General features: G+C 39.3%; 1 protein-coding gene and 1 long non-coding RNA gene across 6 annotated transcripts; both read right to left on the bottom strand.

Moving 5' to 3' along the window:
• Positions 1–616: 616 nt before the first annotated feature.
• Positions 617–9794, bottom strand: LOC146556044 (uncharacterized). Of its 5 annotated transcripts, XM_085249456.1 has the most exons (4): positions 3970–9794; positions 2216–2330; positions 1996–2099; positions 617–1891 (listed from the first exon to the last, which is right to left on the bottom strand). In XM_085249456.1, exons 1-3 carry the CDS (start codon positions 9784–9786, stop codon positions 2041–2043), a joined length of 5991 nt encoding a protein of 1996 aa, XP_085105582.1. In that variant the 5' UTR covers positions 9787–9794; the 3' UTR covers positions 617–1891; positions 1996–2040. The 5 variants fall into 5 exon arrangements, with proteins under 5 accessions (XP_085105582.1, XP_085105586.1, XP_085105583.1 ...); XM_085249459.1 differs by lacking the exons at positions 617–1891; positions 1996–2099 and adding an exon at positions 3838–3886 and having other exon boundaries at positions 2226–2332; XM_085249460.1 differs by lacking the exons at positions 617–1891; positions 1996–2099 and having other exon boundaries at positions 2197–2332.
• Positions 9795–11440: 1646 nt separating this feature from the next.
• On the bottom strand, positions 11441–12903 carry LOC146556043 (uncharacterized). The gene is made up of 2 exons (XR_014888934.1): positions 12604–12903; positions 11441–12175 (listed from the first exon to the last, which is right to left on the bottom strand). It is a non-coding gene; the product is annotated as an uncharacterized LOC146556043 (long non-coding RNA).

Here is a 12903-nt window from a genome sequence, read left to right as displayed (position 1 = left end):
GTCAACGTATGTTGAAGTAGATACAGTTTAAAAATGAGTAAGTTGAATGAGGATTTGAAGGGTCTCCCCATTGAAATACATTATAAATTTTTGTTGAATAAATTTGAATAAAATTAAAAATATAAATGTTAAAAATGAGAAAAGTAGAAGCAGTCATGTCCAAAAGAAGAGGAATCTAACGGTGTTTGAATGGTTTTTCTAAGTTGAACGGTTTTGAAGGAGTAGGAGTACAAAAAACGTACGGAATAGATAAAATAGAATAACTAGAAAGTGCATTTTCTGAAGAAACTGCAGTGTGAATGCTTGAATCTGAATGTATGCACTGAAATGAATTAATTGCTGAATTTTGAGTTAAAAATCTGAATGAGCTGGAAAATACAGAATTTTTAACCTGAAAATAAAAGTGCAGAACTTTTGAAAGCTGATGTTCACACAGAAGAAGTTGGAAAAAGCTAAGCATGTTTAAAATGTAAATAATAAAAAGATGAGTAATGACAAAAGAAAATTTAGAGTCAGAAAACCTCTGAATGAATATTAAAAGTTCATATTCTTCTAATTGAAATGAACTTAAAAGATGAACAAAAATTCTGGAGAAAATACAAACTTTAATATACAGCATGATGTTTTTCAGACATATACACATGTGTATATCATGTTTAATAGTATTACATACATCAATTTGTTTTGTATGTCATAGAAAATAACATAAAAATCTTAAGTCATATACAGCTTCTTTCTGAAAAGGACTGGTAGAATAAAGAAAAATAACTAAATTAAATAACTAAATAAAAAATAATGAGCAACATATGAAATACATGAAAATTCAACTTTTAAAACCACAATCCTGAACCTTTAAATTGTGTTGGTTTCTTAGAACATGGCTGAACAGCTGTTTCTATCGGTCTACTTAATCTTCTGATCTGTCTACACATCTTTTTATTACTCATTCTTTTTTATGTTTTAATGTAAACAGAGTCCACACAGTGGTAAAAGAGAACTGTATAGAGATTTGTGAGTAAACTCAAATGAAAGCCTAAGGTGGTGACACAGTTTAACACATGCAAATAATCAAATAAACACATTAGTCCTTTTTGTGAACATGGATAAATAAGTATCAATACAGCATTGTTCAGCCATGCCACTAAATGCTTTTTTACACATTGTTTTAACCTGGGCTCAGACACAAAGTCCCAAATTTAGTTAGTCCCTGACTTTGAGTTGTGGTTATGACTAATTATTATACACAAGGCTTTATCTATCTAAACTCTAAGGACACAAATATGAAAAAACCTATACTTACCAGCTGATACCCCACACTACACACTAGGTGTGCCATGTGACCTGAAACTTTGGTACAAAATCATCATAATCATTCTGTTAACACTGTTTTTTAACACTGTTTGTGTTGCTGTTCAGCAGTTTAAAATGTTTTAGATTGGATTACATGGAATGAATTTGAATTTTCTTGGGGGTTTTTGTATGTGCTTCGTTCTCAGCAGATTTTTTCTTCCATACTGTTGAATTCCAGTTACCACATTTCTGGTCATATGACATCCCAAGTGCCCACTTAAAAAAATCCCCACAGTTAATTCAACATTAAAACAAAATAAAAAAAATGTTAAATAAATAAAGGTTTGCTCTGTGATGAAATATTAAATAAGCATACATTGTACAGAGCACTAACAATGAAAACAATCCTTTAGCCTGTTGATCAGAGAGAGGCAGTCATTATGTCCATTTAAAACCTGTAATCACAGAGCACAATGTTTCTGTGAAACTATGAAGTCCCATATGATCCTCATCACGTCCAGTGACTTCAGAGTGGATCCTCCCTGTCATCCGGCCAGTGTTTGATGTGTGGCAAGCAGCACAGAAGCAGGATAGCTGAGGACTTTAAAAGAAGAGCAGAAAACGGGAACATATGTAGTTGTAAATGTAAATATCAGTGATACTTGTCTTGTCAAAGGGAATAAAATAATGAAAATGTTAACTTACACACTCATTTAGAGAGGATCTTGACACTGCACAGAGGAGGCACAGTCAGTCTGACAATGATGGTGATCTCCAGGGATGTTTTCCTGCAGCAACATTCCTGCCAACTGGCCATATGATCCAGAGTAGTTGGTTTGTAATGAACAGAAAGGTGTATATGTTAGGTAGTGTGCACTCAGAGCTGGTCCTAAGAAACAAACACATCCTGTAATAAACTGAATACCTGTAGTAGTGCTGCTGCAAATATGAAGCCCTTCTATCATGAGTGGTTTCAAAGAAGGTGTTTTGGAGGCTCGGTCACAGAAACTGTGCAGTCTGTTCAGTCCTGAGTGTCTCAGCTCTGATGGGGATGGATCACAGAGGGAAACACCTGAGTACAGACATTACAATACACTCTAACACTCCTAAGGTCAAGTGAAAACACAATTTAAACACTTCACAAAGAATGAATACATGTTTTCATGGAAATAATGTCATTAACCCTTTTTGTTGTGAGTAAATCTCACCGACTGCTTGTGGGACAAGCTAGAAGGAGGACTTATCACAGAATGTCTCCTGTGCTCCAGATGTGAAGTCTCACGCTCTGATCGTACGGCGATGAAGATGGTGATGATGAAGTTTCTCTGATCTGTGGCATTACAGTTTCTAGCTGCTATGTGCTTCACACTGTTGGATCTTACATGTGAAGCTTGGAGAAGACACAGGAGGACTGTGTCTCTCTTAAAAAAGAAAAAGAAAAAAGGAAACCTAACACCCCCCCCCTCAGCTCCCACCGTAACCCCCCCCCCCCCCCCCCTCAACTCCCCAACCTCACACCATCCAATGTCTATACAAATGTAGGGTATCAGCTGGTAACAGAAAGCAAGTGTTACATATGTACTACTTATGTAACACTGCTGAAACATTTCTGGCCAGAAATGTGCAGTTATCAACCCAGACCCACCCTGATGATTGCACTGGCCGAAACATGATAAAAGCTCATAAAAATGTATGTTTCATCGAAAGATTTGTCCAAAAATATAATCGTATACTTTTGAAAAAGTTTAAAGTTTATAACAAACCAAAATAATAACATTTTTGTAAATAGTATTTCAAAATAGAGGCACACATAAAGTGGCTTAACTGTCATTATTGCTGTAATTAGGTTTGTTTGTTTGTTTGTTTGTTTTTTTAAAAAGCAACCTTTAGTCATTATTGTTCTCTCAGAAACAATGAAGAAGCTGTTGAACATTTATGTGTTGTGTAGGCAATCCTCTGGTCCACCCTCCCTCCCTCCCAGCCACAGTGAGACTGGGGCAGCCTGGCAGGATGTTGAAGCCTGGCTGCAGAGAGGATATGCCTACACTATTCATTTTAAACTGCTATATTTGATTTTTCTGACATTTATAGGTTACTGTTAGTGAATTTTAGATTTTCTGTAATAAATAAAATTGTCATCTTTTACTGATATCATTACTTAATTCATGTAATTGTATTTTATGTAAACAATTCAAACATTATACTGCAATGCAGGGCGTCAACTTTTAAATATCGCTCTACTTTATGTCTGTGAAGGTTCTCAGTCATCCAGGTCATCGTAGTCAAAGGAGCTTGCAAAGAAAAGCGTCTGGACTTCTTTCTGGAGTTCAAGCATCGCTCTACTTTCTTAAGTCATTCAAAAATATAGATATTACTTACTGTATTCAAAGATCTAGATCATGAATCATCACAGGACAATACACAGTATACTGGGTCATGGTAACTATGGTAGGTCTTCATGACTCCAGAATGGAGACATCGATCTGACTGAGAAATGAAAATTAGGTCAAGCAGTGTGTTCTTCTCTGTGGTAGGGGCAGTGATGACCTGTGCGTATCCCCTAGACTCAAACAGCTCCAGGATTGGTTTGTTTGCACTGGATAAAACATTCTCATTAAAATCACCACAAACTATGATGGGATGACAGTCCATGATCTCCAATGAGTCTAATAGGCTTACCAGGTTTTTCAGGAATGGCCTCAGAGTGTAGTCTGGAGGTCTGTATACAACTGCAATCAGAGCACTGACTGGTGCTTCAACCTTTAAAGCCAGAAATTCAAGGTCAGTTACATTATGGATGTACTGTTTTTCATGCACTTGAATGTCACTTTTCACATAAACAGCAACTCCACCACCACTTCTGTTTGCCATCTGGGGAAAGTTTGTGTAGGACAGGTGTCTGTTGCGTTTGAACAAATTGTAATTTTCCAAGTGGAGACTCTCTGCGACAAAAGAGCCCCGCAGGTGTGTTTCTGTTAGGCACAAAACATCTGCTAGACACAATTCATGGTGACTTTTGATGTCATTAATGTGAGCTGGCAGTCCCTCTGTATTATGATGAACAATGGTGAAAACCTCTGACCTGCTCAGTGTTTGCCTCACGTGTAGAAGAGGCATCATGTCATCAAGGTTGGCTTGTCTCATGTTCTCAAGCGCTGCAGTGATTTCTGGGTTGGTGAATATTTTTTTCTCCTCCATATCAAGAAGATACAGTCCACTGAGAGACGTCACTCTACTGACAGCTACGTAGGCCATGCCGGGCTCAAAAATGCTCTTAAGAGAGACAACAGCTGATGTAGTTGTCATACCCTGTACCTTATGTATTGTACATGCAAAGGCCAGCTTCACTGGGAACTGTCTTCGTACCACTCCTTTCTGCTTCAGATTCTCCTCTGCTCTCTCAATGTACACCATGTCGTCTGCTGGTGTGCGGTTATTCTTTCCAGATGTCTCATTATCCATTTTAAGTCCAAGCTTGATGATGTGTTGGTCGTTTTCAGAGTGAACTACTCTAAGTAGTATTCCAAAAGCTCCATTAACCAAACCATTTTGTATGTCAATGTTTCTGGTGAGCATGACACGAGCTCCTTCTGCAACTTTCAGTGTGTCTGGTAACTCGTTTTTACCTCCTTTCAATGGTCTGTCTTGAAGTGCCATTCTGCCAGTTCTAGGATCTTTTCTATAATCATCTGCATGGATGTCAATGATATGAGTGTGGAGCAGAGCCAGTGTTGCAGAGTTGTGTGCATCCACTTCTTTATTAGTTGCAAAAATGTGCAACGCATCAGTTGGACAAAGGGCTGGTTCAGTTATGGCCTGTGACAACAAATTTCTATCTGCTTCGCAAAGCTCATCCAACTTTCCTTTCACACGAATTCTGTTCAGCATCTCTGCAAAGACAACATCATCTTTCTGACGCATAATCTCAGTCAGAGTGATCATCTGAAAATGCTCCCGCCACAGGTCAATCTCAGACGGGTCGTGCACACAGAGAGGTTTAGACTGTCGCACTGGGGGTAGCTGATAGAAGTCTCCGACAGCAATGACTGACATGCCTCCAAAGGGTCTCCGAGTCCCTTTGATCTGTTTGAGTCTTGCATCTACATATGCAAACAGATGTCTTGACACCATAGACACTTCGTCAATGACGATTATTTCAGCATTCAAAAGTTCTGATCTGACTTCATCCAGCTGATTGCCAAGTCCCTGAATGGGAGGTTTTAAGCTTCTAGGCAGCTTGAGAAGAGAATGCAGTGTTGTTCCAGAAATGTTAAAAGCTGCAGTCCCAGTGAAAGCAGTTAACAGGACAGTGGGTTTTGATATGTCAACGTCGTCTGCATATCTGGGCACTTTGCTCAGTATCTTAGATGCTTCTGAGTAGATGCATTTGATAAGATGTGATTTTCCTGTTCCAGCACCACCATTAATATAAAAGAAAAACTGCTCTGGATTTAGAGCACAGACTCTTTTAATGCACCAGTCTCTAACTGCATAAAATATGCAGGCTTGCTTCTTGTTCAGATTCTGAAACATCTGACGTAACAATGTGGGATCAATAGCAGGGGGTTCCCTGATGGCTCTGACTTCTGTTGAAGCATCAGCCTGACGGCTGTAGTCGGGCACATCTTCCTGTTCATTTTCATTGTCTCGCTCTCTTTCTTGTTCAACAAGTGGCAACCTTACGAGATCTGATTCAGGTGCCAGATTACACCATTCGTCAGTCACACCTCTGTTCTGCTCATATTCCTCAACAGCGCTCTCGATCTCCTCACTGTTTTTCTCATATTTTTCTCTGTTTCTTTTGACAATGTGTTGCACGTACTCAAGATGGTCAGTACCTGGTAGCTGTACACAGCCAGCACCATAGAAAGCCTGATAGGTTGGCAACGATGGTGTTTTCAGTTCGTGGTCTGAACGATGAGGAAGGTACAGTTTAAGCAGTCTTCCGTAATATTGCTCTGGATGTTTTTCTTGTGAGCAGCGGTGAAATCTGATGATAGCAGGCTTATTGTTTTTGCGCCTTTGCACAAACCCCATCTCATTGAGAAGGGGCAAAACATCTTTACCTTTTTTCTGTTGGCCATAGACAATCCTGCAAGTAGCAGCAAAGTCTGCCATGCACATCTCCTCATACTCTGGTGTTTCAGGTCTGGCTTTGTATTTGTCATTCAAAGATGTCATCCAAACATTGGAAGACTCAGGTGTTGTGTTGTCCAGAACTGACAGGGGACGACTCATTTTCACAGGATTATCATCAGTTGGAATGAATATTACAGCACGTGAGCATTGCTTCATGTGAAGACCACATGCACGAGCAACACACTCCTGTGCACTGATCTCTCGCTTCTTTGAATATGCCTGCATGACGGCTCTCATTTCATCGCACTCATTTACACTGTCCTTATTGGAGTTCTCAATGACAGTTTTCAGGTACTCAGATAGCCCGCCCTCTTTTTTTGATATATATTTCATTAAATAATTTGCAGCACCAAAAGCATCTAAAACAAAGCTTATGTCGATATTACTGTTCCAGGCTTCAAGCAGATGTGGATTATAGCCGTTTATCCAAGAGTCTTTTGGATCACGCTTTAGTATGATTGTACTCCTCATGTTCATTTTATTCAGGTATCTCTCATATTCTGCATGTGTCAACTTGCATCTTTCCAAGAGCTGCTCTAAACTCATGGAAGCAGTTTCAGGTTCATTCAGCAGCTGGTTCAGTGGTCTGAGCTTGTTCTTTGCCGTTTCTACTTCCAGTGCATCATCCTCACTGGGTCTTGTGATCATTGTCTCATTGCAGGGTGGTTTGGGAAAACCAAAACGGCACCCGGAGCTTAAACTCCTAAAGCACGTCTTTGTGTGGTTCTTACTGTGTTTTTGCACTTCTGTTACTTTTTTGTACAGTTCAGGTTGTTTATGTGGATCAGGCAGCTGAGCTGTGATGTATTTGTTTATAAAATCAAGAACAGTTTGCTCATCATCCTCCTCAAACACAGGAGCACCTTCTACCCACAGGAGGCAGTGTATGTGTGGGCTTCCTCTGTGCTGAAACTCAACTCTGTAAAAGTAGTCAATGACTTTGCCAAGTGGCTCTGCGGGAGATAAGAGTAAATCTCTGAATAATGCTTCAACTCTCTTGTCAAACATGCGCATTGTTGTGACAGGATTGCTTCTCAGGATGTCACACTTTGCTGACCAGTCGAGTCCTTCAAAATTCACTTGTTCACCTTGCTGCCTTGTTATTGCCTCGATCACTTCAGGCCAGCGCATTTCAGCAGCTGAAAATGTGCAAAAGAACGTGGGAGTTCCCAACTGTCTGATCATGGCAAAAAGATCTCTTGTTGTTTTCTCCCAATAGGCTGGGGTTCCTCTCAGAGGCTGCATGAATCTCACTGCATCTTTATTTCGCACCAGTTTCTCCACCTCATGTTTATCTTGTAACATGCCTGAGGTTATTTTTCTACCATCTCTGGTCAGAGGCTTTGCCTTCCTTAACTGTACTGTCATGCTGGATGTAGCCAAGTGTATTTCAGTCACAAACTGTGCAAAGAATAAATAGTTTGTGTCTTTGGCAAAACGATCATCAATGCAGAAAAGTCTTGATTTGAAATACCCACTGGGGGATACTTTGATCAGCCTTCTTTCATCAAGTGTGTTTTGGCCTGTAGGAAACTGCACAGGGAAGGCCATGGCCTCCAGTTTAGGTGTTTTGAAAAAACTTATTGGATTGTTTCTCTCTGCAGGAGCAACAGAGTAGATTCCTTCACTGAAACATAATATCTCCTCAGCCACATCAGGGGGCTGCAAACAGGACTCGAGTGCAAAACCACCATTAGTCAGTCCATCTGCTTGCTCTGAATCATCTCTCATCTGTTCATGCGATTGTTCACCATCACAGGGTAACATGTCAATGTCCTGTTCATTTATATTTTGTGCTTCACTCAGTGCATTTTTCTCACAGCTGTCAATTTCCATTAAATCAGCCTCATCATAATCGTCCTCATTCATGTTTTCATCATCATCATCCTCATCATCTTCATCAGGAAGAGTTGGATCACACAGCTCAGCATCATCTCTGATGCTCACATCCTTATACTGTGGATGAATCTGCTTGAGTTTATGCAGTGCTTGCACAAGTTTAGACCAGCTTACAGTCTGAAACAGCTGATGACCTTTGTAAGACAAGCGTCTCTTCAGTTTTACTCTCATGACCTGAGAATTAATTCTCAATCGAGGTAGTGTTTCAACAGTTTCCTGTACCTCTGATGGGACACAGACCACATTTCCTCTAATTGCTCTTTGTCTGCCTTTGGGAAGAGGAATGATCTTGGCAAATGGTATGCACTTGGCTATGAGATGTCTCTCCAGTATGTTGAGATCAGACAGTTCAGGTGGAGTATCAGCAAGATCCAGTTTATTGGCAACAGCAAGCGCTGGCATGGATCCATTTTTAAGATGATTGTGGCAGGTGTGACAAATCCACTCTCTCTTTCTCTCATCGGGAACATTGCACTGCTCATTTCTGCAGTTTTCATCACAAACATGAACAAATCTTCCAGTCAAACATGTTGTAACTACATGTGGGTTTTTGACATACTTTGACCTTGTGCAGGGTCGCACTTGGTTTGGAAATGAAGCCTTGAAGCATACAGTACATGGGTATGATGGTCCAGCTTTGATTTGTGATTTGAACACAGATATGGCCTCGTTGATCACACTGTTGTCACTCTCTTGGGTTTGTCTGTTCACCCATCTGTATTTCCTTTTTATTTTCATTGCACATCTCATGTTGTGCATAATCCTGAATGCAAGATTACTTTGATACCTGTCTCGCATTAGTTGTTTCATTAGTTGTCTGTGTCTTACTCTGAATGCATTGTCACGTGCATAACGCTGAGTCACTCGAGATCTCTGTCTCTCTCTGAATTCTGGGTTTTCTTGATATCTTTTAGTTATATAGTTTTTTTGTTTTTGTCTAAATTCAGCATTGTCACAGTAGCGTCTTTTAATATATTGTTGTTGTTTCTTTCTGAATTCATCGTTCTCACAGTAGCGTCTTTTAATATATTGTTGTTGTTTCTTTCTGAATTCATCGTTCTCACAGTAGCGTCTTTTAATATATTGTTGTTGTTTCTTTCTGAATTCATCGTTCTCACAGTAGCGTCTTTTAATATATTGTTGTTGTTTCTTTCTGAATTCATCGTTCTCACAGTAGCGTCTTTTAATATATTGTTGTTGTTTCTTTCTGAATTCATCGTTCTCACAGTAGCGTCTTTTAATATATTGTTGTTGTTTCTTTCTGAAGTCATCGTTCTCACAGTAGCGTCTTTTAATATATTGTTGTTGTTTCTTTCTAACTGTAGCATTCTCAGAAAAACGTTTTTTAACATATTGTTTTTGTTTCTTTCTGAATTCATCATTTTCACAGTAACGTCTTCTAATATATCTCTGTTGTTTCTGTCTCAATTCATCATTCTCACAATAACGTCTTTTCATATACTGTTGTTTTTTCTGTCTGACTTCAGGATTGTTTTTATATGCCTCTCTTGTGCAAGATTTTTTCTTTTCTTTGTACTCTTTGTTTGAAGCATACTTTTGTCGTTCTTTCCTTTTTTGGTTTTCTTTTCTCTGATTTCTGGGTTTCTCTGATGCCATTAATCTTCTTTTCATTTTGTGCCTTTGTTGTTTATTAACTGTTTTCAGTTTTTGTAAAACTATATCAGAAAGATCACAGGAAGCAACATTTGTTATTGCAGCATTTGATTGACATAAAAAAGCATCCCTTGATGGAAGGAAACTTAATTCACTGCATAGTTCTTCAGTTGGTATATTAGGAGGTTCATTCTGATCTTCATATGATGTGAACTGAGTCACGTGAACTTCTTTTTGTTTCACCGGTGGCGTACAAATGGACATTTGACAAAAGATGTTCTCAGTCAGATCAGTCGTTGTGTTTCTCCTTGGAGTAGAGGAGTTTGCTTCATCAACAGTTGTATCAGAGTGAGTAGATGCCACAGCAGTGGCAGCTGTTGGTCTGCAGACTGTGTCTGTGATAGTATCACTCAGGTTGACTGTGCTCATACTGTAGAACTGCACAGGCTTCAGTTCATAGTTACAAGAGGGTGATATCTCCATCATTTCATAAGAATCTTGGATCCTCTTAATCATGTCACTGAGGAGTGTGAATTTCAGCATCACTGCTGTACCACGATTACGTGACTGTAGTAATAGAGGAAGACCACTGGGTGTTCTGGAGTGTGGATCAAAGAAACCATATTTGCCTGATGTGGATCTGAACACTGCGATACACAATCCACTCATAATCAATAAGGCATACTGCACATCTGACAACAGGCAGCTCAGTCCTGCTTCTAAGCTGAGAAAGGTATCTACTGCCTCCTCTGGAGGTTCTTCAAATGTCCCATACCGGGAAGGCTGTGTCATGTCGACATCATACATAGACCAGCGAGCATCAACTTTGTCTGGCAGCTCATCGGTTGCCAAATGAATATTTTTAGGAAATCTTTTCTTGGCCTCTTTGTACATCACATCACCTTTATCCAAGACCAGATTAAGGTCAGCTGTAGTCATGTTTTCATTCTCATGAAGGAATGCAAGAAATGTGAGTGAGTTGCATGTGCACTGCTTGTTTCTGGAGTCTCCATATTTAGGATGTGCCTGGCTGTGAGATGCACAGACAAGTGTAATAGAGGGCTGGTTTTCAAGGTTCACTCTTTCTGCATGAGATGGTCCTGCCACATCACTGTGACAGCCTCTTTTCAAAAAGTCAGCATAACCCACCTGTGGGGCACTTGACACCTCATGTTGTTCATTAACTTTTTGCTGCAGTCCACTCTTTACAGCATCAGCATAAGATACCTGTTGTACATGTGCAGGAACATGTTGACCTGCCTGTTTGACACTGTCAGAATTGGTCTTTGTAGACACACTGTCTTCTGCAGAGCTCTGAGGAAAATCAAACTCAGCTTGTTCACATGTTGGTACTTTGTGAAACTCATGAAACTTCTTCCAGTGTTGTTTTGCAGCTTGTGACTTTTTCTGCTTCCTTGGCATTTTCACACACCTGCAAGTGTTTCTTAGTCTTTAGAAAATATGTTCACAAGATAAGAGTGGCACACACCAGGAGATGTTGTCTTTGTTTTTATATTTCAGTTTTTATTTGTCTTAAACAGTTGTCTTTCGTTTGACAGTTTGTTCTTCAGTTGAGAGAATATTATGCACTCTCTTTATTGGCTTGGCATTTTTCAGCAGCAAGCCAAGAGTGAAAAACAGGTAGAGAGAAAATTTAGAAGAGAGAACAGGCAGAGCAGGAGAGACACGGCTGGGAAATCACAATCAAACCGTGAATTAGTTTTCTTTGTTTGTTCAGTTTGTTCTCAGGTAGAGGCAATATATGCACTCTTTATTGCTTTAATGGCTTGGCGTTTTTCAGCAGCAAGCCAAGAGTGAAAAACAGGTAGAGAGAAAATTTAGCAGTGAGAACAGACAGAGCAGGAGAGACACGGCTTTAAATCAAGCCGCAGATTTTTCTTTGTTTGTTCAGTTTGTTCATAGGTTGAGGCAAAATATGCACTCTTTATTGCTTTGTTGGCTTGGCGTTTTTCAGCAGCAAGCCAAGAGTGAAAAACAGGTAGAGAGAAAATTTAGCAGAGAGAACAGACAGAGCAGGAGAGACACGGCTTTAAATCAAACCGCAAAAGGATTGTTGGTTTGGCAAAATTTCTCACAAACCACAGAGTGAAATACAGATGGAAAGAAGGCAGAGACAATAGGTGGAGCAGGACAGAGGATAGAGGGGTTGGGGGGTTGGGATGTGAGAGAGAAGACTGGAGATCTGGTCCTTGTTCTTCTTCTTCTACACACTCTGAACAAAAAACAAGAAAAAAAAATAATTTTATTAAAATTATATCACATGGTAATTGTATGAACTAAATGTGACTACTGCAAAAGGACAAAACAAATATTCAAGCTAAACTGTTGTCGGCTGCCATGTGCAAAAAGTTGCATAATTGGGCACTTTTTAAAAGAATAAATATTTAATTAAATTCAGCAATAATATTTTTAAATACAAATATGATTGAGTGAATCATTAATTAATCACATGTAGTGTGACTACAAAAATGTACGAAAAAAATATTTTAGCCCAATTGTTAAGCTGCACTTATGTGTATTTATTATAAAATTGTGTTTAAAAGGTCTAGTACAAAGTTTGAACCCATCACTTTACAGCTTATATTAGTCATATTATTTTTTTATTTTGGTCTACTTCTCTTACAGTATGTGCACACCTACCAGGCAAAGCACAGTGTCAGTCAGGTTCCTGAAAGAAACGAGAAATAATACGTTAGTTGTCTGTACAGTGTTATCAGACTAACAGAAATACAAAGCCCACACGACATGATACACTGAACTTCTAGTCAGCAGGGTAATTATAGAGTAATATAGCACACCAACTGATACAGCAGTCATTTTACAATTCAAACTAGTTAACTGAAGTATTGCCACTTATGTAAGGCTACTGTTAGACTGTTACTAGCCTTAGCATTGCTGCTAGCGCTAGCATTCCGGCTAGCATTAGCACTTCAGTTAGTG

This window comes from Mchenga conophoros, linkage group LG16, assembly GCF_057382185.1.
Source record: "Mchenga conophoros isolate Kocher_MC1m ecotype Shallow Benthic linkage group LG16, M_conophoros_male_GT1.1, whole genome shotgun sequence".
Lineage (NCBI taxonomy): Eukaryota > Metazoa > Chordata > Actinopteri > Cichliformes > Cichlidae > Mchenga > Mchenga conophoros.
This window is presented reverse-complemented; position numbering and strand designations above follow the sequence as displayed.